The sequence below is a fragment of the Fusarium odoratissimum genome (assembly GCF_000260195.1).
Source record: "Fusarium odoratissimum NRRL 54006 unplaced genomic scaffold supercont1.7, whole genome shotgun sequence".
NCBI lineage: Eukaryota > Fungi > Ascomycota > Sordariomycetes > Hypocreales > Nectriaceae > Fusarium > Fusarium odoratissimum.
This window is the reverse complement of record NW_022158693.1, coordinates 1,259,451-1,286,480: the sequence shown is the minus strand read 5'-3', so window position 1 is coordinate 1,286,480 and position 27,030 is coordinate 1,259,451. Positions and strand designations below refer to the sequence as shown.

At 49.1% G+C, this 27,030-nt stretch overlaps 10 protein-coding genes across 17 annotated transcripts; 3 read left to right on the top strand and 7 right to left on the bottom strand.

Annotated features, from left to right (window-relative positions):
- Positions 1–1,923: 1,923 nt before the first annotated feature.
- Positions 1,924–3,412, bottom strand: FOIG_05719 (uncharacterized protein; the record flags this gene model as incomplete). The annotated part of the gene is made up of 4 exons (XM_031204476.1): positions 1,924–2,011; positions 2,083–2,307; positions 2,770–2,930; positions 3,405–3,412. 3 exons carry the CDS (start codon positions 3,410–3,412, stop codon positions 2,174–2,176), a joined length of 303 nt encoding a protein of 100 aa, XP_031066305.1. The 3' UTR covers positions 1,924–2,011; positions 2,083–2,173.
- Positions 3,413–5,161: 1,749 nt separating this feature from the next.
- On the bottom strand, positions 5,162–8,770 carry FOIG_05718 (uncharacterized protein). Of its 5 annotated transcripts, none has more exons than XM_031204472.1 (4): positions 7,655–8,770; positions 6,882–7,563; positions 5,927–6,830; positions 5,162–5,839 (listed from the first exon to the last, which is right to left on the bottom strand). In XM_031204472.1, exons 1-4 carry the CDS (start codon positions 7,875–7,877, stop codon positions 5,732–5,734), a joined length of 1,917 nt encoding a protein of 638 aa, XP_031066301.1. In that variant the 5' UTR covers positions 7,878–8,770; the 3' UTR covers positions 5,162–5,731. The 5 variants fall into 5 exon arrangements, with proteins under 5 accessions (XP_031066301.1, XP_031066304.1, XP_031066303.1 ...); XM_031204475.1 differs by having other exon boundaries at positions 5,422–5,839; positions 6,882–7,601; XM_031204474.1 differs by having other exon boundaries at positions 5,422–6,830; positions 6,882–7,601.
- A 290-nt stretch (positions 8,771–9,060) lies between these two features.
- Positions 9,061–10,998, bottom strand: FOIG_05717 (uncharacterized protein). Its single transcript, XM_031204470.1, has one exon. The coding sequence runs from the start codon at positions 10,654–10,656 to the stop codon at positions 9,169–9,171; it is 1,488 nt and encodes a 495-aa protein (XP_031066299.1). The 5' UTR covers positions 10,657–10,998; the 3' UTR covers positions 9,061–9,168.
- Positions 10,999–11,470: 472 nt separating this feature from the next.
- FOIG_05715 (uncharacterized protein) lies at positions 11,471–13,779 on the bottom strand. Its single transcript, XM_031204468.1, has 2 exons — positions 13,437–13,779; positions 11,471–13,383 (listed from the first exon to the last, which is right to left on the bottom strand). Exons 1-2 carry the CDS (start codon positions 13,538–13,540, stop codon positions 12,618–12,620), a joined length of 870 nt encoding a protein of 289 aa, XP_031066297.1. The 5' UTR covers positions 13,541–13,779; the 3' UTR covers positions 11,471–12,617.
- On the top strand, positions 11,729–12,529 carry FOIG_05716 (pre-mRNA-splicing factor SYF2; the record flags this gene model as incomplete). Its single annotated transcript, XM_031204469.1, has 1 exon — positions 11,729–12,529. The coding sequence occupies one exon, from the start codon at positions 11,729–11,731 to the stop codon at positions 12,527–12,529; it is 801 nt and encodes a 266-aa protein (XP_031066298.1).
- A 204-nt stretch (positions 13,780–13,983) lies between the features above and the next one.
- Positions 13,984–14,840, top strand: FOIG_05714 (protein AF-9; the record flags this gene model as incomplete). Its single annotated transcript, XM_031204467.1, has 2 exons — positions 13,984–14,221; positions 14,272–14,840. The coding sequence occupies 2 exons, from the start codon at positions 13,984–13,986 to the stop codon at positions 14,838–14,840; spliced, it is 807 nt and encodes a 268-aa protein (XP_031066296.1).
- A 363-nt stretch (positions 14,841–15,203) lies between these two features.
- On the bottom strand, positions 15,204–19,109 carry FOIG_05713 (mitochondrial distribution and morphology protein 34). Of its 2 annotated transcripts, XM_031204466.1 has the most exons (3): positions 18,467–19,032; positions 17,521–18,406; positions 15,274–17,150 (listed from the first exon to the last, which is right to left on the bottom strand). In XM_031204466.1, exons 2-3 carry the CDS (start codon positions 17,785–17,787, stop codon positions 15,792–15,794), a joined length of 1,626 nt encoding a protein of 541 aa, XP_031066295.1. In that variant the 5' UTR covers positions 17,788–18,406; positions 18,467–19,032; the 3' UTR covers positions 15,274–15,791. The 2 variants fall into 2 exon arrangements, with proteins under 2 accessions (XP_031066294.1, XP_031066295.1); XM_031204465.1 differs by having other exon boundaries at positions 15,204–17,150; positions 17,521–19,109.
- A 775-nt stretch (positions 19,110–19,884) lies between these two features.
- Positions 19,885–21,422, bottom strand: FOIG_05712 (uncharacterized protein). Its single transcript, XM_031204464.1, has one exon. The coding sequence runs from the start codon at positions 21,150–21,152 to the stop codon at positions 20,646–20,648; it is 507 nt and encodes a 168-aa protein (XP_031066293.1). The 5' UTR covers positions 21,153–21,422; the 3' UTR covers positions 19,885–20,645.
- Positions 19,982–26,304, top strand: FOIG_05711 (uncharacterized protein). 3 transcript variants are annotated; one of them, XM_031204462.1, is made up of 5 exons: positions 19,982–20,380; positions 20,630–23,464; positions 23,515–23,787; positions 23,847–24,684; positions 24,746–25,260. In XM_031204462.1, exons 2-5 carry the CDS (start codon positions 23,179–23,181, stop codon positions 24,777–24,779), a joined length of 1,431 nt encoding a protein of 476 aa, XP_031066291.1. In that variant the 5' UTR covers positions 19,982–20,380; positions 20,630–23,178; the 3' UTR covers positions 24,780–25,260. The 3 variants fall into 3 exon arrangements, with proteins under 3 accessions (XP_031066291.1, XP_031066290.1, XP_031066292.1); XM_031204461.1 differs by having other exon boundaries at positions 19,982–23,464; positions 24,746–26,304; XM_031204463.1 differs by having other exon boundaries at positions 19,982–23,464; positions 23,847–26,304.
- FOIG_05710 (uncharacterized protein) lies at positions 24,821–26,946 on the bottom strand. Its single transcript, XM_031204460.1, has 2 exons — positions 26,378–26,946; positions 24,821–26,326 (listed from the first exon to the last, which is right to left on the bottom strand). Exons 1-2 carry the CDS (start codon positions 26,569–26,571, stop codon positions 25,138–25,140), a joined length of 1,383 nt encoding a protein of 460 aa, XP_031066289.1. The 5' UTR covers positions 26,572–26,946; the 3' UTR covers positions 24,821–25,137.
- Between the last annotated feature and the right edge of the window lie 84 nt (positions 26,947–27,030).

Genomic DNA, 27,030 nt, shown 5'->3' with positions numbered 1-27,030 from the left:
GGTGCGAACCAGGGACATGTCAATGTGCATTGGCAACAAAGCAACAGAATAGGTCATCGTAGCGCATCTAGCGCAAGCACGGCACATGATAACCTTGCCTTGACAAAATCAATCAGCCATATCTCGTCATCACCTACAGAAAGCCATGCCGCACGCACCTCAATGAGGGGCGGCTTGGAGGCCTTACCTGCCGTTTATCATGCTAAGCGCTGAGTGTTGTGAAGGGGAATAACAGCCTATACAGATCATGCATCTCCCCTCTGCTTGTCCCAATCGACGCTATGTTGCATCACGGGTGGGCGAATGCCAGGCACGCATCTATCTGTCCAAACACTTCTGGGTGAGAGTGAAGCCGGCTGGTGTGGGTACTAAGCGACATGCTAGCAGCTAGGAGGTATCTTTAATAGAGCGGGGGCCTCTGCGTTAGTAGGTAGTTAGGTACCTTTACTCGTTATCTTCCATTGGCATCCTTCCAAAGGGTCTTTCTTCAAGGGTTCAAGAAAAGAAAAAGTGGGGTTGCTTGCGGAAAGTTGAGAGCAATTCATAGTCGCTTTGGTTGCCATCGAGTCTCGGCTGCCAGGATGGGGGGCAGGTGACGATGGCACACCATGCTATGGCACAATTGGTAACGATACAGACCTCACCTTATTGGCAAGGTGTCAAAATAAATTAGTCCAAGGTGACTAAGTCTGGATTGAATTCACCTGAGGTAAGTAGGTTTTCTTTGCCTGAGCGAGTTGAACTGAGGAAACTCGCCCAGGATGGTAGGCAGCAAGAAGTCTTTGCTTGACCCCTACCTACTGGCCTACCAGGTAGGTACTGCAGCTTCAGGCACCAGCCACAAAGCCCACAATAGGCCCCAAGCTATGGAACTTATTAGCTTGTCTTGTCCACCGTACGAGGCACGTTTCGCTGTCTCGATATGTGTGTTGTCGGACTCTGGAGCAATTGCATCGCAACGCTCCATCAATTACGCAACAGAAGTCAGTCTTGTTCCTGACATACCGCTAATCCGGTTTTCTGGTGCCCACCCTAAATGACGTTCTTCCTAAGTGATTCTCCCGAAAGCTTCGCGGGCCGGCACATCTTGTATGTGCGGGAAGAAGGCCGCTAAGCCAAGGAGGGGCTCAAGTTCTAGCTGCCCTGATGATGTGCATCCCTTAACATCCAATGGGTGGTACACGCGTGGAAAAAAGTCCCCGAGAAAGAAGCAAAAGGTATTGATAAGACCGCCTATCAAACAAACCATGTGGTGCTTCCAAGGGGAAACATGCATGGTTGTGTGGCAGTCATCGATCTGCAGTGGTCCTCACATGCTAACCTGGTGAAGATTTGACACATAACAGTGGAGATTACGTAGTTCATTATGCCCATGGCTGCCATGATGAGTATTCCAACCCATGTGGTCGAATCTACCCAGAGCCTTCAAGGTGCCTGCCGGTATTACTGGATAGTAGGACCATCGTTAGATTCGCACTAGTCCACCGCCCCAAGCTTCTGTCATGTCTAACCAAAGGTAGCCAAGGACTCCACTATCCAAACACTCACTCAGCTTGTAGGAGGACCTACGTAAAGTCCACGAAGCCTGTGTCGATTTTCTCGATTCGTTCTATTATGCGCTGCGTTATCACGCATTGAAACAAGCGCATATAGGTAACACCAAGTCGATGAGGCAACAGTGTTATGCTATGCTGCATTCCCGAAACATCGCCTGCAACGACCGAGCCCGGAGGCCGGAGCCCCGTCGTGATGGACAGGCGCTGAAGTTACAATTCACCAGCTTCCCCTCTTCATGGTCTCTCGCAAGGGTCTTGACTCTTGTCATTGCCTCCGCCTCTTGACCATCCGCTATCGGCTGATCGAGGGTCATTAGCAGTGCTGCCCTGACCCGCTCTCTGATTGAACGGTTCACCAGTTTGGCAAAGTGCCTTATCGTATCAAGCTGTTTCCCCGGTATGGAGGAATTAGTCTGTGGGGTCCGGTCCATCGACGCCGCAACTAGAGGCTCTATCTGGGGGTTGAGATACTCAGCTGAGTCAGTTTGTGGACCTATATCAAACTAAATTCATATGAGTTCCGCACGTTGACAGTTCGCTCCATTGAACTCGGCCCCGAAGCTACTGCTTCGTTGCATTGGATTCATCGAGCATTTCGATGCGTAAAGGGCTCTTTGTTACACTGCACCTTGACCGCTGTCGACGGCAATCAGAGAGGCACCTAGGCTTGAGAAGCCGCGTGGGATGTGGGGAACTTCAATGCCAGCATGTCCGGGCTCCATTGACCTCACATCGTGCGTTTCGTCTTGGCCTAGGAACTGATTCCGTTGGCCGGCTCCTCTTGATAACTCCCGCTAATCCGGGGCTTGTGACTGCAATGGCATGATAAGGGGAGTTAGATGCAACGGTCCTGTCAAAATGAGGCCCATCAGTGCCAAATCTCTAAGAGCCCTGATTGTAGTAGTCAAATCTGGTCACAGTTTGGATGTTCAATGGATGCTGCAGACAAAATAATACATTCATAGCTGCCACTTATAACGATGAGAATATGGAACCTTCCATGGTCCGTCAGGGTCGTATTTGATGTTCATTCGGGTTCAAGCGTACCATGACAAGCCAATTAGCTCGTTTGGTACTTCTCACCTGCGAGGCAGTCAAGGTATCTCTCGGTTGGCATTTTTTGCTTGCCTTGCGTCCAGGTTTGTATTTCATGTAAGGAACCGTCTTTTTTTTTTTTCACCTTCAAGGTCAAGAGACTCCACTTGAGGCTCACCAACAGCCCACGACGCTTCGGTCTTGCGGAGTCGCTTTATTATTAGCAGCTCCTTCGCAGCTGTATTAGAGCCAATGGATACACCACGAAGCAAGGAGATGGATGATTTCTTTTCTTCCTCTTCTGCGTCCTTCTCTTTACGGTGTTCTCGAACCAAGCTGCTGCGTCACTGTGACAGGTTCATTGCCGCCCAATCCAGAGCGGTTTATCAAAGACCCATGATCCCAGTCACGATTTGATCGCATCATTTGGACACACGGGCCAGTCGTTCTCGCACGCTGGTTCAAGTTCAAGCTCGGTCGGATAGCTTCGGCGCAAAGAAAATGGTCCAGTACAGATTTGTTAGTCGTGAAAAAGGAATCAACCCTTCTTCAGCCAACGGACATACATAGCCTTTCATCGGTACTCTCTAAAAGTAATGCTATGTAAGTCCAGGTATCGGGTAAGTGTTCAAGCATCAGACATCATACTATGGCTCGGCTTTTATCGATGTCATCCGAGATTTTGTTCAAAGTGGATACGATAATTCATGAGGATTTAATAATATTTCGTACACAATTAACCGCCTTATCAGTCAAATATATTTGAGCTCAGGCCAGCGTTGTGCAGCGGAAATCTTGTCGATCTCAGCCTACCACACCATGATGACCGTCTTGAGGTTTTGTTATCGTGTGATCCTGGTATGGATGTTGGTGATACTGTATTGAGGTTTATATGACTTTTCCAGTCAACTAGAGACCTATTTGACATGGGTAAGCTTGTCCAGACACACCAAGACCTCCTGGTTGTCGCAGCGTACCAAGCTTATCTCCTTTCATTGATAATGATTTAACTGTCTCCGGGATTACAGGGTATTGTCCCCATGCAACCACCCAAATACACTACTTTTATGACGAGCCTGTAACTACTCATCGACCGCATGTAGCTGGACCCCTCTGGTTAAGGGTAGGGACCTCGTGCTTGCCTATTTCTCAACTGTCATTGTCCCTCCTCACAAGTGAAATTCATGATGGGGGTGAAGCTGTTAGGGCGGTAGCCTAGCTGTTGATCCTCCGCACCGCACCGTGCCTGATAACTAACTTTGTGTCTACGCCATCCCACTAAACTACCCCACGCTGGCGATCAAGGGACCAAAAGTTGAGCACGCGCCGTAGGACCTCAAAAGACCTAGCCAATAGATATGACTCCATGCATAGTTCTCCAGTCCTTCTCTTGCGTTATCGACGACAGGAATAGGCGGGCTGCTATCGCGAGGGGACTCTGTGCCCTTAGTCCAATTCTTCAATGTAGATCACACAGTCTATCGTCACTTCGGTGCACGACCGAAGCGTGAGCCCCCATGTTATCGAGTGCATTCGGTACTTCGCTAATGTAAATCTATGAGGCGGTACATTATGACACTATCAACCCTTTGCTGCAACAGCCTAGGATTACGCTCGTCTCATCACGTCACGTCACACCATAGCCTGCATTTGGTTACTGTACGTAGGCTGAAAGCTTCGGCGGCCCGAAGACAAAATCTAATACAGGATCATTGTACAGAGAAGGGTTTAGACTATGGTATCATTTCATGCGCCAGAGAGTAATGATATTACACAACCAGAGAGGTTGGTCGGTGGTGAATCGTGTTAGTTCTAAAAGCGATGGCTTATGAATGTACACCACACCTGGAATACTAGAAGTATGAGTGAGACTTGAGAGAGAAATAATGGTCTTCATCAGGCTGATCTCTCGCGACTTGGCTTGCTATCCATGTTAGGTGAAGAGATTCTACTCAGCATTCGGTTTGCTGGTTTGTCAGATGAACCTCTCTATTCGAATAGACTTTGTTCAAGACGTGAACTAATAAACTGCAATAGCCTCTCCTTTCGAGACCAATGCAGCACGAATCGGAAGCTTCAAGATCTCATCCGGTGTTCCCATTCAAGGGTTAAGACATTGAGAGACAATCCTCACTACCTAGCCATGATAAAATAGATCGAGGCCCGTAGAGAACCCAATCTTGCCAATGTCAAGGAGACTACCACCGCTGGGTGGATCATAATTGCACCATCTGCCATGATGTGACAGGATCGGCTGAGACCTTGAGAAGTCATGACAGCTGTGACTGCTAACGAAGCGGTGAATGAAGATTAAGCAGCCATTACAATTGGCTTTCTGATTGTACAGAGCCTCTCGTTTCACGTGAACGCGCCACGACTCACTTGTTACTCTCTAATTCTAATGTTCTTTCCTCTCAGCTAAGTGACTTCATGTCTGAAGTAGCAACCCGTTGGCAAGTCTTATACGATTCCGTTGTGGTAGCATAGATGCCGAATCCCGACGATGAAGTATCACGAATCTGTGAAGATAGACGGTTTACGGAAGATCATCATCAATCTTGACATGACCGCCTTGCTCATTAAGGGCTCGATGGCTCGATGGCAGAATGAAACTGTACAGACATGGGGTTACTAGATAACAATGCCATAGCCCCTTTCCGCCGATATTCAGTGATCTGACATAAACCGAATCGAACTCTGTGATTGAGTGCGCGTTTCGCATAGGTTGTTACGGACTGGAACCAGGTTGGTAGTTGGTTGGTCATTGTACCTCAAGCTACCTTATCGTGAGCACAAAAACGAGACATTCACATCAGAGTCACAACTAAGACACCGAGGTCGAATTGCATAATGGACAAACCTATGTACTGATGATAGATTCATCCTGCCTTCATTTCTTGCGAAAAGAAGTTACTATTTAGGAAGACAATTACTTATATTTATGACCTACGAGGGAATGAATATGACCCTGGAGTGCCGAAGTTGGTGTACCATCAAATATCCCGCTTGCTTGGTTATGCCGTTCCCTCCCAATACTCCTAACCCCTGCTTTCGTAATCCGACATTAAGAAAATTCAATACATTCAGCCTATATCCTCGGCAAAAGGAGAGGCTTTTGTTTTGTCTTTAAGAAACACCAGTCATGGATGATAATACGTCTGGTGGACTGGTTGCCCAGGTACGTACGAAGTGCGACGTTCTGCTGCAAGTTCCTGCGGCGTACCGGGTGGGAAATACTCTGGCCCATTCTTCGATGAGTTAGAAACCATCGTGCCGTCGTAGTATGGAGGACTTCCGGGGGAATGGCCTTGGTCCGGGATCTGCATCATGCTCACCTGGGGAACCCATAGATTTCCATTTGCATCATATTTGGGTTCAACCGCCGAAACTGACTCTGTACGTGGTGAAACGTAAGATGAGTCTTCGGGATGCCCAGATGGCAGTTCTACGGGAGGTCCTGAATATGACTGGGCAAGTTGCGGGCCCGTGTAGCCCACGGGGCTTGAAGGGGTGAAATTCGATGACTGTGGACTCCAAGGGCTAGGGGAAGGTTGGTTTGAGGCGAAAGATGGATGTTGGGGATGATGGTAGTCGTAGGATTGAGTCATCGGCTGTTGTGATCCAACACGTTCCCGCCGACGTCGATGCTTTCGGATGAGGCAGAAACAAGTCACGAGCACGGCAATAAGAGCTACAGCTCCGCCGGCTGCGATACCTGCAATCGCACCAGTTGATAACGTCGCTCCACTTTCATGATCTGCAGTCTCAGTAGGGCCAGATACATCTCGGGTTGCAGTCCTTGATCCTGCCGACGCCGTCCGCGTCATGAGGGCTTTCAGATCTTGGTGGTCGAAGCCATCGGCTGGTGCTGTCTTGGTCGCTCCGCCAGTAGGATTTCCTCCCACAACTGAAATGATGTCAGTGGGGACAGCATATTTAGTCAATTCGGGATCGTACAGCATCCAGGGCGACTTGTCCTTGTTTTGTCGCCCCAGGGACATGTCGTGTAAACCCCATTGGTCCGGAACATCGCAGTCATTTGTCAGGGGGAAGAAACCGCCATGAATCAACATCTGTGCCTCGTTCACAACGTTGCAGGTAAAACTGTGATGAGGGTAATCCCCAGTTCCGTTTCCTTCGGGATACATCTTGATCCATGTGAAGGTAGGGAGTGTCAGGATATAAATGTCATCAAATCCAGAACTTCCCTGCTCCTCGCCAGCTCCCCCATATAAATAACTGAGCATGGTCAGTATATGATGGCACTTAAGTTGATGATAATACACTCACATATTGTAAGAAGACTGGTCCTTGGTCCACGTAGCGCCTGCGCAAAATCGTCGACGTGATTCTGGAACATCACCCGTTGCATTTTGGAAATAACTTTTCCCGCTCAGAACATCATAGAGAATAATCTGATCCATTGGTTGACCTTCCCAACCACCATCATTGGCGGCTCTGATTCCGCCAAAGTAAACAAGCATACCACCATCTCCGGCAGGGATATGAACCATCACACCCTCGGCGCGGCCAATATCGTCAGGTCCAGTGTCGTTGGACCAATTGTTTGTATCCATCTCATATCGCAGTAGGTATGATGTTGGTATCTGGGGAGCGTCACCCCAGTTCGCGTCGGTCGCATTGTTCATCCATCCGCCATAGTAGTAGGCCTCTCCGCGATCCGGAATGGACAAACCAGCTCCATAACTGAGCCCGACAACATCGTCTGTCCTAGAGACTCCCATGTTGTCCCACTCATCATTTATGATATCGTAAGCATAAAGGTCGAAGTCCCAAGGGGTTACACCATTGAATTCGCCGCCAAAGAGATAAATCTTCTTGTTGATAGTATCGGGCCAGAAGATTCCACCACTTACGTCGGGAACCGTCGAGTTCTTGCTCAGGTTCGCGTATGGTTGGGGCATGCCTGAACTGGCTACTTTGCTGAGATCATGGTAGATAAAGTAGGGGTCTATACGAGTATTGGTCAATAAGCGGCCGGCGACATTACTTGGACGAAATCTCGTTACTCGAATGTGAGAGATTGAGTAGGGTTCGCATACTGGAGAAGTTTTGTGGTGTTCCAGAACTACCATCATATGTAACCAATCCTCCGCCAATGTAAAGTTTGTCGTCAACCACAGCACTCTGATGACCCCATCTTCGACAGAAATTTGATATGGGATCTCGTTGTTGCACTGTGAGGTTGACGCAAGAGAACAATAAGAATAGAAGAACCAAGCCCTGGCGAATTTGGCTGGCTGGAGAGATTGAGATCCGTATCATGGCTGCCGCCTTGATGCTACATTTACACACTCTCTCCCGGCCTGTTGGCTGATCACGAACCGCGAGGAACGAAGAGGTATTGGGACCTGGGCAATCGTCGTCAAAAGGGAGAGTAATCGCGGAGGTGATGAAGAGGGAGGAAAAGTCGGCAGCCCCAGTGCTAACTGCTAAGTCTCGTCTCGTTTCGCCTGCTCCGAGTAGTCTAAGGCAGACAACACTTGCTGATCATGAGCAAGGGGCCTGGCCGGATCCACGGGGGCCAGAAATACATGGGCTGGCGAAGGCTGTACAGGGCAGCGAAACCAATCTCGTGTTTTTCTTTCCACTGCCAAATAAGCGTAACGGCAGATGAGGGTGGCTGAGACGATATCCGGGGCTGACCTTGCGAGGTCTAGACTTTCCAGGTCGACGCCTCAAACGCATCCACAGCGTCAAGGACAGCCCAAGTAGCGGGTATCCATGCGGGAGGAAGGTTCGCGGACACCATTCAGAGCACAGAACTCTGATGTTCCTGCTGGCCAGCTGGTCTTTGGTGGTGAGACGACGGATGCGCCCAACCTGCTGGTGGTAGGGGCGGGCGTTGCTAGCACAGCCAGCGCGGATCATGATTCGCACGAACCAAGGAGCTGGATGCAGCTAGAGAAGTCAAAACGATAGGAATATCCAGTTGTGCTACGGGCTCGCATTTCAGCTCAGACGCAGACTCGGAACACACAGCAAAGGAGGGTTCCTAGGGCTGAACAGGGTGGCACCCACTACTCATTTTGCCAGAGCTCGTCACTTTGTTTCGAATCTACTCAGTTCAGATTATCAAGGACATCCTGATGATCTGGATGGCCAGACTTGAAGATGAGTCCTATTTCTGTGGGGCCAATCTGGGCTGATAATATGCATACATATTTACCAACCTACATGCTACGGTATGTACGTATAGAGGAAAGGAGACCATCAGCTCGGTAGTCAATTCAGGGTTCCACTGGTGATCCCTTATTGGACTGCAGCTTCCGTCCCCTGCACCTCGTCTCACCCTTCCACTCATCGGGAACCATCTTTCAAGACGAGACACAAGCCGTCATCCAAGTGGAAGTTCTGGTCCTACACGGATTTTGCCATCCAACCGTTTCTTTTATAAAGTGACAGAGAGTTTGAGATCAGGGAAGAAAAAGGCCAAGAGCAAATTCATGGCTTTCTTGATAATAAACACTCATATTAGATCATCACACAATTTAAATAAAGTTTTCATGTAGCTGTCAGTTGTACCTTCTCAGGGGTCTAATTTATATGTAAGTGTCTAAGGTGGACAATACTGATTCCCGTCTTTTTCTTCGCACACATCGCCAGCCAGGCTGGGATCTGTTAGAACTGCATCATGGCTCTGTGCCACAACTGAAGTGTCGGCTATACTCTTTGCAGACTCAAAAGCTTCGCTTAGGATTGCCTCTAGTTGACGTTTCTTATCTTTCGAATTGCTGCTGCGGGCTAGTCTCTGAATTATTGCTGCTGATGTCCGTTGTTCTTGATTAAGCCACTCGACCATACCCAAATGACCAACCAGGAGGATGGAAGCTCGATAAGCCTCGAATGCTGTCTCCTGTTTACACCCACGTAGACAAGCATTGATAAGAGACAGAGCGGAATGGTTGTGAGTCCTGCTGCGACCAAGTAATAACTCTAGGAGTTCCTGCCGCCCATACAGATCAAGGCCGTTGGGTTGCGAAACACTGTTGAAGTGGCATTGGTAGGTTTCGAGGCAGTGGAGGATGTCTATTAATCCTTGGTTACTGCCGGTCCAGTAACCAGTTTGAAGACCAATTTGAAAATATCTCTTGGAGGCTGTGGGCTTGCAGATTTCTGCTGAGAGTCTTAATCCAAGCCCACATAAAGGGCCTCCCAAGTGATCTCCCCTAGCTGTCAATCGTTGGCCAAGATTACCGAGGAACACCAAAACATCATGCTTATTCTGTAGAGTGTCTTGCTTCAAGAAGTTCTCACACGCATTGCGAAGATCTGAAGATAAATTCTCTGTTGATTTTTCTTGACCCGGGCTTTTGAGTTGGTGAAATGAGATGGCGCTGGTTTCAACTGACAAGTATTGTGATACTAGCCTACGGAGGCTAGTGAGTGAGTCTTGCTTCCTCAGCGCTGCTGACAGCTGACCTGAATGAGACGGAGAGACGGCTGGGTATTGCCCAGACCATGACAATTGCGTCCGCGATTGAAGCCAGCGCAAGAGTGATGAATCGTCCTCCAAGGCTTGTTTTGGAATGCCATTGTTTGAGCTGATGAGGTGGAGTTTGTTGGGCTCTCTCTCCGCAGTTGCATTATTGGCAGATCCTTGTTGGTTATTTGAGGAGTCGATCAGTGGAGCTGGTGATGGGGCTCGGAGAGCTGCGGAGAAAATGTCATGGCTTCCGAGTCGCCAAGAGCTAGATGGTTCCGAGTGCATTTCAAAAGACTTTATGCGTGACCAGGTGAGTGAAGCTTCCATTCTGTGAAGCTTCCACCGAACATCATCTCGCTTGTTATCTCGAGACCATCTCTTGAGTGCCCGCTCTTCGTCCTCTTCTGAAGATGGTCGGACGTGTTTGCTAAATATATCGTCTAGATCGAGAAGGAGGTCGTTGATCCGAAAGTATTCGTGTTCTTCAGGTAGCTTGGGAGTTTCGGGCCACCTGTTAACAACATAGTATGTCTCTCCCCACCTCGTTTCATTTTTCAAAAACATCTTGCTCTTTGTCTTCCCAGCATCAAGCGCGGTCGAAGCTGCTCGGCGTTGCATTTTGGCAAGGGAGTACCAGAGTCCAACAAAGATGCGACTAAGATGGGTGCTAAGGTACCTTAGCTCGTTATCGACGGCGGAATAATTGTGAGCCGCTGCGCGCGACTTGGGGTGAATATCGATGCAAAAGAGAGAGAGAGAGATGGCGAGTTACTTCTTCAGCAAGAAGGGCAATGTTTTCAATGTCCTTGAGACGTAATCCTACGTCCCCCGCAAAGTGAGAAGGACCCCTGCTGTTAACGGCCCGGACTTTATTTTGGTGCCAGGTTGGACATCCTTTAGGCAGGTGCTCGCCCTAGTGGCACCCCAAAACTGGCTTTCTCCACTATTTTTAAAGAACCCTTCGTATATGTGTATTAGTCAAGCTGTTTTTTAAGGTAAGTATATGTATTATCAATTATATTTACTGAGAATAAATATTAAGATTATTGTATCTTCCGGTATAGTGTATAACGCCCTGTTTTATGCTGTGTTGAAAAACAAAACACCTATTGTGTATCCTATTGACTGCACCCTCTGTGTGTTGCTAGATTGGTATTTTGGTACTGAAATTTATGGATTTCAAAAGATTTTCTGAATAAAATCTTATTAAGCATAAGAAAGCTTACAATTGTTATATTTGATAACCTCTTCCCCTCCAGCATAACTGTACGAAAACCATCTAAGGGTATCTGCCTCAAGGACGCAATTGCTTTATAAACGAGCAGCTCTCAGTGTTGAGTTTTGTGCAGGTTTGATTGGTTCAAACCAAGGGTGGTGGGGCACGTGACCCATTAGCCTTGCGTATGAGGATAGAAACAGCGAAATCAAGTGATCTAAACTGGGTCTCAACTTCAAATAACAATAATGTAAACAACAAGGCCCCTATAATCTTTGACATAACAGTGGTCAAAATCAGACAAGGCTTATCTGCATCAATGACGCAATTGTTGCCCTAACCAAGCAGTACAAATATCAGCTCAAGATCTCTCAGCAGCTGGGTCAATCTTCTTCCTTCAACCAACCCGAAAGGCTACTCTTCTGCCAACCCTGGCATCAGTTATAGCCACACCGTCTCGACGCAAATTATACCATGGCTCCCTCTCCTACTGAAAAGAAGGACGAGGCGCAACAGATGAACGTTGACAATATGTCCAAAGCCCAAGATCGCCTGGCTCGGTTCAAGGCCCTTCAAGCGCGAGCAAAGACTTCATCGGAGAAAAACCTGAAAGAGGCGACACTCGAATCGCAAAGGCTAGCCACAGATCCCAGCCAAATTACCGCCCTACATCGGAAACATGCGATCGCATCTCACAAACTACTCAAGGCAGACGTGGAGGAAGCGGGTGGAGATTTCGAGCGAAAGCGCGCATGGGACTGGACCGTCGATGAGAGCGAGAAGTGGGATAAACGCCTCAAGAAGAAGACGACTCGTCGCGACAACAACGCTTTTGCCGACCATACACAAGAAGCGAACAAGATATATAAGCGACAGCTCAAGAACATCGATATGAATATGGAACAATACGAGAAAGACAAGAAGGCCCTCATTGAGAAGGCAGCGGCATCGGGCGGACTAGACATTGTTGAGACCGAGGATGGCGAGCTCATTGCGGTGGATAAGGATGGCTCCTTCTACTCTACCGCCGATTCTACGACTTTTGCTGAAAACAAGCCAGACAAGGCAGCAGTCGACCGCTTGGTGGCAGACCTGCAGAGAGCAGAAGAACAAAGACTGAAGAAGAGAAAGGAGAGGATGGCACAGAACGGGGACGATGGCGATGTGACATACATCAACGAAAAGAATAAGCAGTTCAACCAGAAGCTCTCGCGGTTCTACAACAAGTATACCGCAGAGATCAGGGATAGCTTTGAACGAGGAACAATGATTTGAAACGAACAAGATATTAAGTTAGGGTTTGGTCCAGTCGAGTATTATACAGTCCAGCGTCTTTGCTTTTAATACAATACCACGCAATATCCTACAGCATGGTTTTTCTCCAGGCTTTGCTCGCCAACTCCTCAATCTCTGGCACGTCGATGGCACCCTTGATGGTCTCATCGCCCAGGGCCTCAACCACCGCCTCCGCCACAGTCTCAACCTTCAGAGGCTTGACTCCCGCCGCACCAATGAAAGTCTTAAAGTAGTTGCCTGTAAGACCGTTGAAGGCTGTGCCAAGGCCAACCATTGCAGCCAGAGGCATTGTCACCGGGCGTGAACTATCAAACATGAAAGAAGGGCGGATGAAAAGACCTCTGAGTTCTGGGAACTTGCTGGCAATGGTGATCTCGGCCTCTCGCTTGGTTGAGATGTATCGTTGAGGGAGAACAGGAGCACCTGCTGCAGCAGAGATGTAGCAGAATGCGTTCACTTTAGCAGCAACCGCGTGCTTAGCCAATGTGACTGCACTGTCGCGGTTCATAATCTCATATGTGAATTGATCCTTGGGGTTTGGAGGCTTGATGTCCTCGCCTTGTCCTTTAGCCAAAGGGTCCACACCTCGATCACGAACGGGTGCAAAAGCTTTCTGGAGACCAGCAATGGGGGGCTCCTTGCCTGAGATGGCACCCTTGTAATCAGCCTCTAGGAGGATGCCCATGCTGTGTACCACGAAGTCAGCGCCATTGAGTAATGGAGCATACGTAGCCGGACGAAGAATATCACCACGCTCCCAGCTCACTTTATGTGCCCAAGACGGAGGTGTAGCCGAGGCGCTGATAGTGTCCCACCGAGGGTCACCGGAACGGCTGTGCAACAAGATGAGTTCGTCTCTTGAGATTGTGATAGATGTGGGTTATACCTGATGGAGGTTACATCCCATCCTCGAGCTACAGCATATTTGCAGATACGAGAGCCCAAGAAACCGGTCCCTCCGCAAACAACAAGCTTCTTTGAGGCCGACATCGTGATGCTCGTGTAAAAGTCGTGCGATGTCAAAGCTCTTCAGAGCTATGGTGGAATGATTCTGGTAGATCGAGGTATGTGAAACGGAAAGCTGCGGATAAAGAACTTCAGTAAATAGGAAAAACAGAGGATAATGTTTTTGTGATGCACTAATCGAATTTCTAGTTCAATCACTGGCAGCCTGCCGTGCAGCTATCGATGGTAAGGTGGAATCAATGAAATCATCATCGGAATCACAAGGCTGAAGACCCGATGTGGCTGCATTACGATTATTGGCCACGCCACTGCGGCGTAAGTTGATCAAGTCTTACGAGGCTGACTCTTTGCCACTCTTTGTGAAACCTCACCTAGGTAGGTATTTTCTGGTAATATTCTCAACATCAAAATACTCTCGCGGTAACAAAAATTTCGGTAGAAATAGCTGAAAGCCCTGCGAAAACAACATGGCGCCCCAAAATCAACTTGGGAAGCGTGTTAAGCTCACGCAAGTCCGTCGGCCTTTTATCGTTGGGAGCACAGCGAAGCCTTTCTCCGACACGAACCCGCGACCAGCAGGTGTCCCTGACACCCATACGCATTCATGGCAGGTTTTCGTCAAAGGTCTCGACGATACCGATATTACCTACTGGCTGCGTCGGGTTCAGTTCAAACTTCATGAGTCTATCCCTAATTATGTACGAAGTAGGAGATGGCTTTCCTTGTTTGCACATGCTGATGCTAACGGAAAACAGTGGTTGAAGGCGAACCCGGAAAACCCTTTGTAGTCGAAGAGACAGGTTGGGGTGAGTTTGACATAACGATCAAACTCTACTATGTCAACGACTCGGGGGAAAAGCCCCAGACACTATACCATTATCTCCGTTTACATCCCTACGGCCGGAACGAAGAAGAGAAGCAAGCTATGATCGCTTCGAATGGCGAGATCCGCGCATGGAGCTACGAAGAACAGCTCTTCAACGAACCCTACGAAGTCTTCTATAACCTCCTCACCCAAGGCGCCGTACCTAAGGGATGGAAGCCGAGCGGTGGCAAGGGCAAAGGGAAGACGCGCGCGCCGCCGCCTTTCCCCACTGACAGCAACGAGGTCTGGGAGCATTCGGCGATGATACCAGCGCACAACCGACCAGGCCAGCCTTTCAGTCTAGAAACGGAGGCGGCCGAGATACGCAAGCTAGCAGATGCGCAGACACAAGCTGAGGATATGGCCAAAAGGATACTTGCTGAGCTCAAAGCCAAAGAAGAACTACTTGCGAAATTAAAGGGCGAGAATCAGGCTGCTGCTGCCGCAGCCAAGTCATAGAATGATGGCCGAGTCACGCACAAGAAATCAAGACGGAAGAGAATCAAGTCTCGCAAGCAGAGCGAAAGCGAACAGTACAGCTAAGACGAGGCTTCAAGTACCACACATTACACCAGGCACCTGGGTACGAAGAACCTGTGTGTGGCTTCGGGACGAGGCTGGCCATCATGTAAGCATGTCCATGAGATGCCACGTCATATGTGAAGCAGTCAGCTCTTCAGGGGTCTCAAGCAGACTGCAGCAGGCTCGCCTGAGTGCGCTCGAGAGCGCGGTGTAGCCATGTCTGGGGATCAAGCTAAGAACGCATAATAGAGAGGTTGGTGCTCAGATAAGACAGCCCTTTACTCGCCACGAAGCGTATTGATACCTATTTGATTATAAGCACATCTTCTATGGCACATTCTAGTTCAATCAAATCATTAAGAAGCCATGATCTGTTTATCGAATGTGAATTGGAGTTGTTTTGCGAGTACTACGCGGTTATATAAAACCAACACTAGCCTCGTTCCTCGTTCCTTGGTCTTGATACCATGATATCTTCTAGATACCCCAACGATCTCTCTGACCGTCTAAACCCCGCCTGTCTCGCCTATCATTTTGTAAATAACATTGTAAAGACTCTGACATCGTCATGAGTCAACCCCCCTGGGGCTATCGACCAGTCCAAACAGACAACTGTGTCGTGGCATAGAAATAGAGGACGAAAAACAGTACCACCCCTCTGAAACCTGTCCGGTCAGAACTCATGACCAGGCACACCTATTTTACCCTTCGCCCTGGCTCTTCCAACGCCACCAAACGACACAAAAAAAAAACATAAAAAATTGCTTCCTCCAGGCCATTTCCTCAGCCCGAAGTTTCCAAACTCCAGCGCCTGCCTAAAAAGAATGAACAAATAGAATGCTAACGAGAGTAGGATAGTTGTATGTGCTGACATATGTGACTTTTCCGCTACTGAGTAGCAGCTTCGTATGCTGGTGGTGGTGCGTCCTCACGCTCGTCCCAAGGGCTACGTTGCCTGTTCTTCTCGTCATAAACTCGCTTGGCAATTTCGCCAGCCATCTTCATAATCCAAGCTTGTTCAAGGATGACAGAAGAAGTCTCTGAGCTAATGCTTTGGTTTTCCAATCCAGGAGATTTGCCCTTCTCGGACTTCAGTTCAGAAGTGATAGCAGCGATCGATGGATAGTTCTGAGATTCTGAGGGTTCAACAGCGTTCTTGAGTGGGGAGCCCATCCTCCGAGCTTCCTCAAGAGTGGCCATGACTGAGGGACGTCCTGCCTCACCCGCGCTTCTAAAGCGAACTTTATTTGGTGTGGATGCCTCAGCAATGATAGACGACTCAGTCTCCTCAGGGATTGATTCGTCAATCATGGGCTCAGATAGAGGGACATCGACAGATGCCGTATCTGACGCTTCACTGCCAGTCTCTGGGGTGGTAACTTCTGATTTGGTACGCCTCAAATTCACCACGCGTGTCTTCTTCTTGCGCCCTGTCCGTGATCGACCTGCCCCAAGGGATCTCCCGTTCGTTGCCGAATTCATACTGATGAGTGAAGGGCGAGATGGGAGGTGACCGTGTGCGTTGCTCGCTGTATCTGAAAAGGTGTATGTTGTCGAATTGCCTGCGTGGAATGACATGGTCTTGGTGAGAGTGGGCGTCGAAAGCAGGGGCGTAGACGTTTCTGATCGTTCTCCATAACCTGTCCAAGCACGGAAGACCACATCTCGAATACCGGGAGTGAAGAGTGATAAGGTGCGATGCGAATCGGTCAAGGCGGCAAGACGCAACAAATTCTTCTGAGAAAACAGTGACTGGACTTCTCCACTTCCATTCAACGTGAGCTCAGAAATAGCATTGGGATCGAGGAGATTGCCATTGGCATCCACGGGATCTAAAGGAGGGCTGGCCAGAGGGTCAACGCTAGCTTCGTCTTCCTTCTCAGCTGGTGTTTCAGTGCCCTTGTTGGCCTGATCAGGACACCATAATTGAAGAGACAGTCGGTGAATAATTGCCGGTAATTCATCCATCATCAAGTTGCGTAGTTGTTGCTCAATTGTTCTCTGCAAGTAATCGCGAACGAACTGTATCGAGTCGAAGGTAGAGGATACCTTGAGGGATTCGAGTGGGTCATTTCGGAAGACGAGGGTTAGTCCTTTTTGTTTTGAGAAGACCAGTATGATGAAAGCAGAAAGCTTGAAATCAGATAATGTGATCGAGAGTGGAATTGTTAGGCCAGAAGCGGCGGCCAACGGTTGAGGAGATGTGAAAGTCGGTTTAGAGTAGAGATATGTATTCAAAGGATTTGCCTGAGGTTGTGATGTTAGTGTCAATGGGATTGCAATGATGAAATCATCGGTAGGGCGCTTAGACCAAGGGATTCTGGCAGGGGGAGGGAGGGGTTTAATGCGCATTGTCGCAATCAAAGAAGGTTGCATCGACAATGCAATAAAGCAATGTGCAGGTTGAGACTTGGAGAGGAATAGTGGGCGGTTGTTGATGTTGTGATAGCTTGAAGGTTAAGGGATGGCGATCCGCGTCAAGCTCGACAACGGGCGTGTTAGAAAAATGTGCAATGAGTGGAATATAGCTTCGGCAATTGTCCCCAAAGCTCAGGAAAGAATTGAACAACAGAGCATGACTGGATTCCTCCAAGATGGAAGTAAAAAGATTACTTACTTGGACTCGTGTCTTGAGGGTCAGGAAAGCATCACCAGAATATGTCATTTTGAAGATGCCCCGGAACCTATCCTCTGCAAGGTCACCAATTTCCAATATTTCAAGATCGGGCGGTACGGTCCCAAGGTTGAATTCGCTGACAAGAATATCATCGACAATAATAGGCGGCTTCGGACTCTTGTTTAGGGCCTTGGTTAAAAGGTCGCGCGCACGACGGTAGAAGTCGGCGTCCGCGGTTAGCGGCGACCAGTTGAAGTTGAAGGCCATGTTGAAATGGCAATCACCTTCCCGTGATCATGGAGGAAGTACTGAAGTGCCGGCAAATCGGCAGCTGTGACGAAAGCTCGAGGACGGCGGGAAGAAGGGACTGAGGCGCGTGCGTGATGGAGATTGGGAGGCGAAAACAATGAGCGAGCGAGTGTGGGATAGCTTCGGGTCTCGTCGGTCGGCGTGATTAGTTGCCAGAAGTACTCAAGGAAGGAGTGCACTTCAAGAGAATTGTGGACAGCACCCAGGGCGGCAGCAGCGACGTGAGGTTTAGAAGGAATCCGGTGATGAAGCGAGAAGGAATTGAGACGGCTGGACAGGATAGGATTTCCCAGGAGTGCGGATCGTGGGGATGACGCTACAGGATTCCCCGGGCAAACAGCTTCAGGATGATTGGGAGAGGATGTCTGAAGTGGGGAGCTCGGAGCTGCACTGCAGCAATTTTTTTTTCTTTCTAAGGGCTTAAAGGCTTCAAATTTGACTGGTGTCCAAGGCAGAATTTAGTGGGTAATGGCAGCGAAACCACTGATAAAACCCAATGCTGAGACGCCTGGATCTGGTCCTAGAGGAGCTGAAGCGAAGCGAAACGTTTGGCAACCCGGTATTGATTAAATGCAATCTGGTTGGCTCGTTAATCGGCTGCGGGAGTAAAAGACGGTTCTGACCCGGTATTTCTAACCGTTGTACGGAGAAGAACACGTCAGGTCAGGTCGCAAAATGTACAATATCAGGTAGTTTGTGATGGATATTTGTAGGTGGCCGGGGTAGTAAAAATACTCTAGCGGTGAGATGCAAAATTCGGTGTAGGTTGGTTTGATAATATGGAGTCTATTGCATTGTGAGTTGTTAATGCAGCAGAATGTGTGACTACTGTAGGTCAAGTTTCAGATGGTCCAAGCTGCCTTAACTACGATCCAAAAGATTCGTCCGTATCCCCGTACGGAGGGAGAACGGAGTCCGGAGGGAAAACAAGGAATATCGATACCAGATCCACAGTTTCCGAAGACGCTGCGTGACTTCCGAGGTTATAGTTGAAATGCGAATTAATGCAGAGGGATATAAAACAATATAAAGCGAAAAGCAGCTTGGGGCTCGCTGGTAGCTTCAATGCAATGTGAGGGGGTGCATCAATTGGTCTGTCGGGGGAATCATTTGTGTGCGGCCAACGTGAAGAAACGCGCAGACGTGCCAACTTTGTATAATTCCTGATGCGCTGTCTACCCCATGCTTTTCATGCGAGCACGCGCAACAGACAAAATTTGTTTTCACCAAAAGGCGTCGTCACAATCAGATGATTATATCCTGCGCTCTGGTAAAGATGTCTTGTGGAACGACCTCCGCATCAGGTGGTTCGACGTTCATCCTCACTTTCTGGGGAAGCGAGCATCTTGCTGACCAAAGACCCTTGAAAGAACAAAAATCGTCTCCTTGTAGTAATGCTGTGCCTTAGGGTATCGCCCAAAACGTTCATCTGCTGCATGTTGATTCTATTCTCACGAAAACACGGACCAGCGGCTCTTCCCGGAGTCCTCCGAACCCACCGGCCAGATACTGACCTTAATGCCGACCCCTCCCCCTCATTAGGAAAGACAAATACCCAACTCTTCGTATGAATACCGTCGTTAGAGGCTGTATAAGAAGAGATTTAAGATGGAAATAACACTTCCCCTTCCGACACAGTATCGTTTATTAATCTATACTTGCCTGATGAGCGAAACATTAACCTTGCTTATTCTTTGTTTCCTCTCCCCCTGGCCTCCAATATGCAAGCACTTCCAACAACCGGCCCCGAGAAGGGTGACCGGGAGTAAAAAGGGTGATAATGCCGGGTAGGAACGGAAGGGCAACCATAAGTGGCATGTATCTCTACGATTGACTGTCGGCAGAGATTAGCAGAACTCATGCACTACCTATGGAGATGGGTTTCCAAGCGTTATCTGGTCATGTGTGATGCTGGACAGTGATAAGCTGCAAAGCTTTCCCCACGATGCGATGCTCGCAAACCAAGAGACTCTTGGAGCCAGTTTATGGAAATTGTCTCAGACTTACATGAGCATTTTTAGTCAAAGAATTTGGTACCTCACTTAATGCGTGTCTCAATGACACGCTACCCTTATCAGCAGGCGAATTGTTCTGACATTCATTTTCAGTAATCGATTTCTTCTACTTCTTCTATCGTGAATGTTTTGTTATAGAGTGATTATCGTGGTATTCTGTCAATACCACCTCATCAATCTGGAGTTTTTCTTCGCCTTACACCATCACAGCCAGAAACAAAGGACCAGGACGACTCACCTTCCACTGTCATGCAAGGGACCAGTTTGGTGAGACTATGAATCTTGTCCACCTGACAGCCGACCAGGATACATATTGGTTGCTTTCATGTCAACTCAGCTCAAAAGGGCACCTCTGTGGTGCTGTGCCTTGCCGGAACTCATCACTGGGGTTTCACAAGCAGATGCTTTGTGTAACGCCAGCCTCCGCACTCGATATTCTCCGAATCTGTCTCCCTCCCTTCAGTCGTAAACATCGGTTCGATAGGCTGTCACACATGTAACCATGAACAACGGCACACTGAGCGAGAATCCTTCCCGTAAGTAAAGAAAACCGTAATGATCGAAGCATTCGTGATTAGCGCAGTCACAGGTGCAAGCTTCGTGTGTTGCCTTATTTGCCTACTTGCTCGTGCTAGCTCAGATTTATCTCAAAATGGTCCATTGATAGGATCAAAGCTCAAACAACGAACGAGTTGGATCTCCACGTGCGAGTTTAACAGCGTGGGTAGAAACGTTGGACGATCTCCTTAGGGCATGCACTAGCTACTCCACGCTGATGATCCCAGCAGCCCGGCATTGTCTTCAGCGACGCTTATTCGTGGTACGCCCGAACAGAAACAGAACTGAGAGAAGGAATGCAGTCATTTTGCATGCACACGGTCCCGTGATCGTCGCCAGCATTGTCTCGTTGAATTTCTCAACCGCCAACGACAGAGCACAATCAGGGTAAGAATGCATCACCGCCAGGTCGAGTGACATCATCAGCCGGCGAGACCGATAGACTGGATGAGCGCGTGTGTGCTTGAGCCCCAAAGTCGTCGATGGGCCATCAGCCAGTTGCGACGACGGAGGCCTGAACAGCGCGGTTTGAGTCATCCGTGGCGGCGGCTCAGAGACATCTATAGGCGTGCCACGCTGCCGATATTCTCCATATCCTGCGCTGTCGGCAGCCGTTGTCAGCGCTGTTGTCATTCTGTTTCGTTGTTCTGCGCGAATGGAAATAGAAATCCAGGGTTCCACAGTGCCTTTTGATAGCGGGGCGCCAGGGTGCAAGGGACCAGGACCAGGGCCTGAACCGTGGACACACATCGTGGCCTCGTACGGCTGGGGCAAGGAAAGTTGCCAGAGAGCACGATGCCACTTTGACTAAAATGGACAATCATTTGGACGTGCGTGCCTTGTTTGGCCGCTATTGAGCCTTGACCGTTGTTAATCAGGCCTTGAAGCATCCAGGGTACAAAAGCCCATCTATTGTTCCTGGTGTTCTGCGATGCATTGATGCCAGCGGGCCTCAACTTAAACGGCATTCAAACCCCACGAAGCCTCGGCGTTTAATCGTCAATCATTGCAGCCCCAGCTCATGGACTAACGTCAAGCGGCGCCACGAACAGTGAAGTGACCCCCCAAGACCGTATCTCATCAGGTGCAGGTGCAGATGCAGGCGCAGATGTAGCCTGCAGGCGGTGCGCAAGGGAAACGTCCTAAAGAGACCAAAGGGCCTGGATCAATAGCTTGGGTGTCGTGTGACGGTGAGTTGTGATTCGCTAGAGCCGTCTCGGTGCTTGTTCGCCATGGTTGCTGCCAGAGACGATGACTGGCATTGGCGCTCACTCTAGTCCGGGTCCGGCCCCATGGGTGGAGGGGTCCTAAAAACCTGTGCGTCACCATCCCAGATCAAATTGGATCGTCGACTTTTCTAGGCGACACCAAAGGCTCCGGCTTGTACTTTAGACGGTGGGCGAGCACCCACTTCAATCTGCACCGCCGCTGGCGAACAAAAGACCCTGGACAGTCCGTCTTAAACCTGTGCTTCTCGCGGGGTTTTGTTTCTCTTTGCTTCTTGTCGGTAGACTCCAGCTCACTTGCTATCCAATCCAATCCAATCCAATCCGCTTGCTTGCTTGCCCGTACTCTAGTTGTAGATGGTCTTGTTGCGGTGGAGATATCTGCCAACAGGAATCATGCCAACAGCGGCTCTTTCGTAACAAGAGGGTTAAGGGAAAGGGGTTACGAGCTTCGTCATATCGTCTGTCCATTTGCTGTCCTAACGTCAGACTCGACTTATTATTACTCTTGCGTTCATCTCTGCAAGCAAACCATCGTGGTGATGCTATCCTGATAGAGAGCCAAACAAGTCGAGTCAATGAAGACAAGACATTGTTGCCAGCCCAGTCTTACAACATAAACTCCTTACAACATCTTGTCCAACACACCCCTCCCATACACCACCCGCCGTTGTCAATTCTGCAGTCCTTGTCGAAAGAAGCACAGCTCGACACATACAATACCCTGCCTTTGCCTTACTACATACCTACCTTACATGACGTTGACCCAGCTTCTATTGCTGTGTAACCCGAGGCATCACATCTCATTTGCATCAACTGCACTGTCGCTTGTGGTCTCATGCATATGTTCTGCACGTACACAAGGCGACAGAAACAACCGTGTTGCCTCATTAGACTTTGACCGAGCGGGTTGAAGCAAAACCTAACTTGGTTTAAGGGTTATAGCTTTGGACGGTGCTTATCCCAAATTTGTTTGGTCACGATCGACTTGACTTGCCAGCCATCATTCGTATCTCAACGACCTCGAGCGTTTGTTCCTGTACCGCTTACAACTGGCAGAAACAAGGTAAACGAGTTCAGAACAGCAATCACATATACGACTCGAAGCAGAAACATTGATCCAGACGCAGATGCATATGCATACGCATTTGTAGAGCGTGACCATCTCGAAGGAGAAAAGAAGGCAGAAGCAGGCGAGTCAACGCCGGCGCAGCTGCAACTGCAAGCCCAAGCAAGTGCCTGCAACCCGGCCTCTTTCTTGTTAAGCCATCACCGATTCAAGGCTCCTTCTTGTACATATTCACACACCCCTCCTCATATCCTTCCCTCTCCCCTTATTCACTAAATCCATCTTACTCACATTTGCTCTGTTTTGCTCCAATTCACTTCTTGTCGAGTTTCGTCTCGTCCTCTCGGTCTCCATTTAAAGCCCAGCCCAACCCTCCTCGTTGATAACGTTCCCCTCCCTTCCCCACCAGCAAACGCGCGACATCGGTGGCTTGAAGGTACCTTGCAGACTACCTGCACGATCCCGGTCATCAATCAACACCATGTCAACTCCATCTCTGTCCGATGGACAGCTCACGCCGACTGATACCGATCCCGACCTTTGTTTCTCTTCATCAGAAGATGACCATGTTTGGCCAACTCCTCAAGATGTTGTCGAAATGTCTATTATGCTCAATGGCAGCGCTGTCCCCCTTTCCTGGACTCGGGAAAGTCTCAAAAGACTCCCAATGGGAACTCGCCCAATAAAGATGGTTGGTGAGGGTGCTGCTAATGTCGTATTCGAATTGGGCATTCCAGAAGGGAACATGTGGGCAAATGATTTCAAAGGTTGGCTAATCCAATGTTATACACAATATATGTGCTGATGTGTTGTTCAGGTTGGCTTCTTCGTGTTGCCAAAGCTCCTGCGAGTGGTCAGCCAGCCAGGTTCAACTACCTAAAACAGCAAGAATTCTACGCAAAGCAAATCACTCCATTTCTCAAGACACATGCCATCCAGCAACGGCTCGTGGTACTTCGTCATACCAATATTATTCCTCAGCTCAACGCCTTCCTTCGGTCAATAGATCATCAGCGCAAAGAAAAATTCAGGGGATCATTCATCTCGGAGTCTAACTGGGGCCTTCTGGTGGAAGATATGCGAGTATCTGGTACGATTGTCTTCACTACAGGGGTCTAATATTATCAAGCCGCTTACCATTGCTGATAGAACCCAAAAACAGCATCCTCATTGAGTTCAAGCCAAAGTGGTTGAATCAATCTCCAAGTGCTCCCCAAGGGGCCATACGATGTCGGCAATGCGCCATGGAACTATTCAATTTTCTGCGGGATCCGAGTCCTTCAAGACATAGGCCAGAGCAAAAGCCATGTCCCCTTACACTCGCAAACCCCGATGCTCCCGCCGATATCAGTTCGCCATTCCGTTTCGCCCCTAAACTTGCTGCACAGGCCAACAATCCTATGGTTCGAGAACTCCTTGCAAAGACTGCCGATCATCAAGTTATTCGTGATCTTCGGTGGCTTCAGAATCTTTCTGACACCAGGGGACCTCTGCGTGCTGAGAAGGGTGATCCAATGTTTAGCTTGGCCATGACAGTTCGCGATTGCACATGTTTCGTCCAGATGAATTTGGGTCATGATGTGCCTCCCGAACAACGGCTTCGCGTAAGACTTGGTGACTTCGATCTCAAGGATACCGACATAAAGTTCAAACGATGGACGTCAGCCGAGAAAGATCTTATCGATTCCGGGTGCTACACCGCTGACTGGATCATGTGTAACGGGCAATACTACCACCCTCCTACCAAATGCCTTCTTGAGTGGACCCGTCGGCGGGATCGGTTTGTAAAGATTATCGGTATCAAGGACAAAGATCCTTACCTTCACCCACTCCCCAATAAAACAGCACATTTCCCTACGGAAGCCATGACCAAGCAAGCCCTGGTCTACTGGATGACAACACATCCTATCAAGCTCACGGGACTGCTGGAGCCAGGCAGAAAGGATAAGCCAAAGGCCGAAGTGTGCCCATTTCGGAATGAGCCTCCGTAAGTCTTACACGTCATATTTTCAGATGCCAGCTGGTTCATCCCTGCTAACACACTGCAGGAATCTCATGAAATGGTTGTCTGAAAGGCCATAGGCAGACATCCTTGAGATCTCACTCGCAAATCTGCGTACGGAATCGCAATTCTCTTTCTATTTTTGCATTACAAGGTTGCATCAGTGCATCTCAACGACGGCGGGCTCGCATAGCATAGCATGGGTATGGGCATGTTTGGTTGCATCAATCAGGGGGCGCGGCGTTAGGTTCAAGGTTGTTGTAAGGAAGGGTACTGTTTCCGGTTTGATATATGACGTATATTCATGATTGGCTGCATCCGATACCCAGATATAGGAAGGACTACAGTACCTCAATGTTCGATATCCATCATTTCTCAATTGCGGTTCATAACCCAAACGCCAAACCCCACTTCTATTGTAATATTGTGTAATCCGTTCTAGACGCCGGCCACGGTGAAACTCAAAAGGCTGCCGATGGACAACCCAGCCACAAGACACAACCCCATGAAGCCGCCAGCAGCTTCACGCTCACCTTCATCCACCCACTCGCCCGATGCCATCATGAAACTAGAACCAAGCCAGCCGTTGGTGAGACCAAATACCAACTGAACAATGAAGAGATAAAAGAAATCACTCGAAACAATGGCACCACGTCCGTCAATATTACAAAGCAAGTATAGCGGGAGTATACCAAAACGGATAATAGAGAGAACAAAAAGAGCAAAGGGGCGGTGCCGTAGGGAGAAAGGTAATATCGTGGCCACACGACCACCCAAGTCACCCAAATTCCAAAAGAAGAATCCAAGAGGAATAAAGGCGGAAGGCTGGTAGAGAGCACCGGAGTTTTCTTTCACGGAATGGATCTTCGCGGTGAAAACGGGCATGAACATTGTTGCAATGAAAGTGAGTGCCACACCAATGGCAAGCCAGTGAAGTTTAGTGAAGAGCCTCCAAAGGGATGTGACCTTGCGAGCGGCACGTTCGGCCTCTTCAATGCTGTGCATGGACTCATTCATTTGCTCAACCATGCGGTTCTCAATGATATGGTTATGGCGGCGAACCAATGGGACGAAGGACAGCAAAGCAGCAACTGACACGACCACGGCGGTGAGGAAATAGACAAAAGCTGATGTCTGTCCATCTTCAGGAGATGGCTCTTTGATAGAAGTGTTCTGGTCCTTCTCGGGGGGGAAGACAAGCACGGTAAAAACTTGCGCGACCGGGGGGAGGACACCGGCAATGCCCTGTCCAGCCATGATGGCTTGCATATATTCTGGGCGTCCGAAACTGGCTGCAAAAGCAAAGGCTCCATTCTGAATGAGACCAGCTGCCCAGGCAGCAGCAGCGACTGTAGCAAGCAGAAACACGAGATATAGAGTCGGCGACGCGCTTAGTCCGATGACTGTAGAAGCAGTCAGGAGACTGAAAGTGAAAACATTGATAACAAGTGCCAGGTTGATTCGAAAAGGGTACGATGCTGAGTACTGTATACTAGTGAGAACAAGCATCGCGCCGAGGTTGGTAACAGTAGAGACGGTCAAGATCGCAGACTGAAAGTTAGACTGAATCCAAGCATCGCCGGCAAAGCGAGCTGTGAAGTATGGAGCTGCAGCAAGGAACATATTCCTATTTTACGTTAACTACAACATTCACAGGATACGAGAGAGAGAAACCCACCAAGCCCAGAGCATAGCGACACCCAGCAGGGCAAAGATACTATATTCTATCCACGAGAACGGCAACTCATGTTGGCCCTCGAGTACTGTTGAGCCTTCTAGAGGAGTGGCTTCCTCAGTACCGGTCAAAGGCTCGTATTCTGATGTTGATGTGGATGAGTATTGACGGCCTAATGCTTTGCGAACGCGTTCCATGACGTCTACGTATCAATGTTGTTCGTTAAAGGTCGTCGTGGGTAAGCCTTGAGCTTATGGCGTACGTATAACGATAGACGTCGCTTCGGATAGTGGCAGAGTCGTCGAATATAGCTTCAGCTCAGGACTGTTGAGCCGCCAAGGGAGCGCATGCGTACGCGTTGGATAGCTCCCGTATAGCCCGAGTTATCAAGCACTTGAGCTTGTAGAGTTCTAGTCGCGTGGTCACTTGCTCGCCTGACAACGTAGAGAGGTATGTCGCAGCGAGTCACAATGAGTGGGATGGAACTCGAGGTGGATGGAGGACGCCGGGTGGTGGGGGCAGCGAGATGATGACATTGAATCCCCTTACTCGCTGAACAGAGATAAGATCCGATCTTAACGGGAACGGGACGGTTAGGGGTCCCATGCCAGGGTCAGGCGGAGATATTGGGCGGCTGAGGTAAAAGGGGGGGGGGG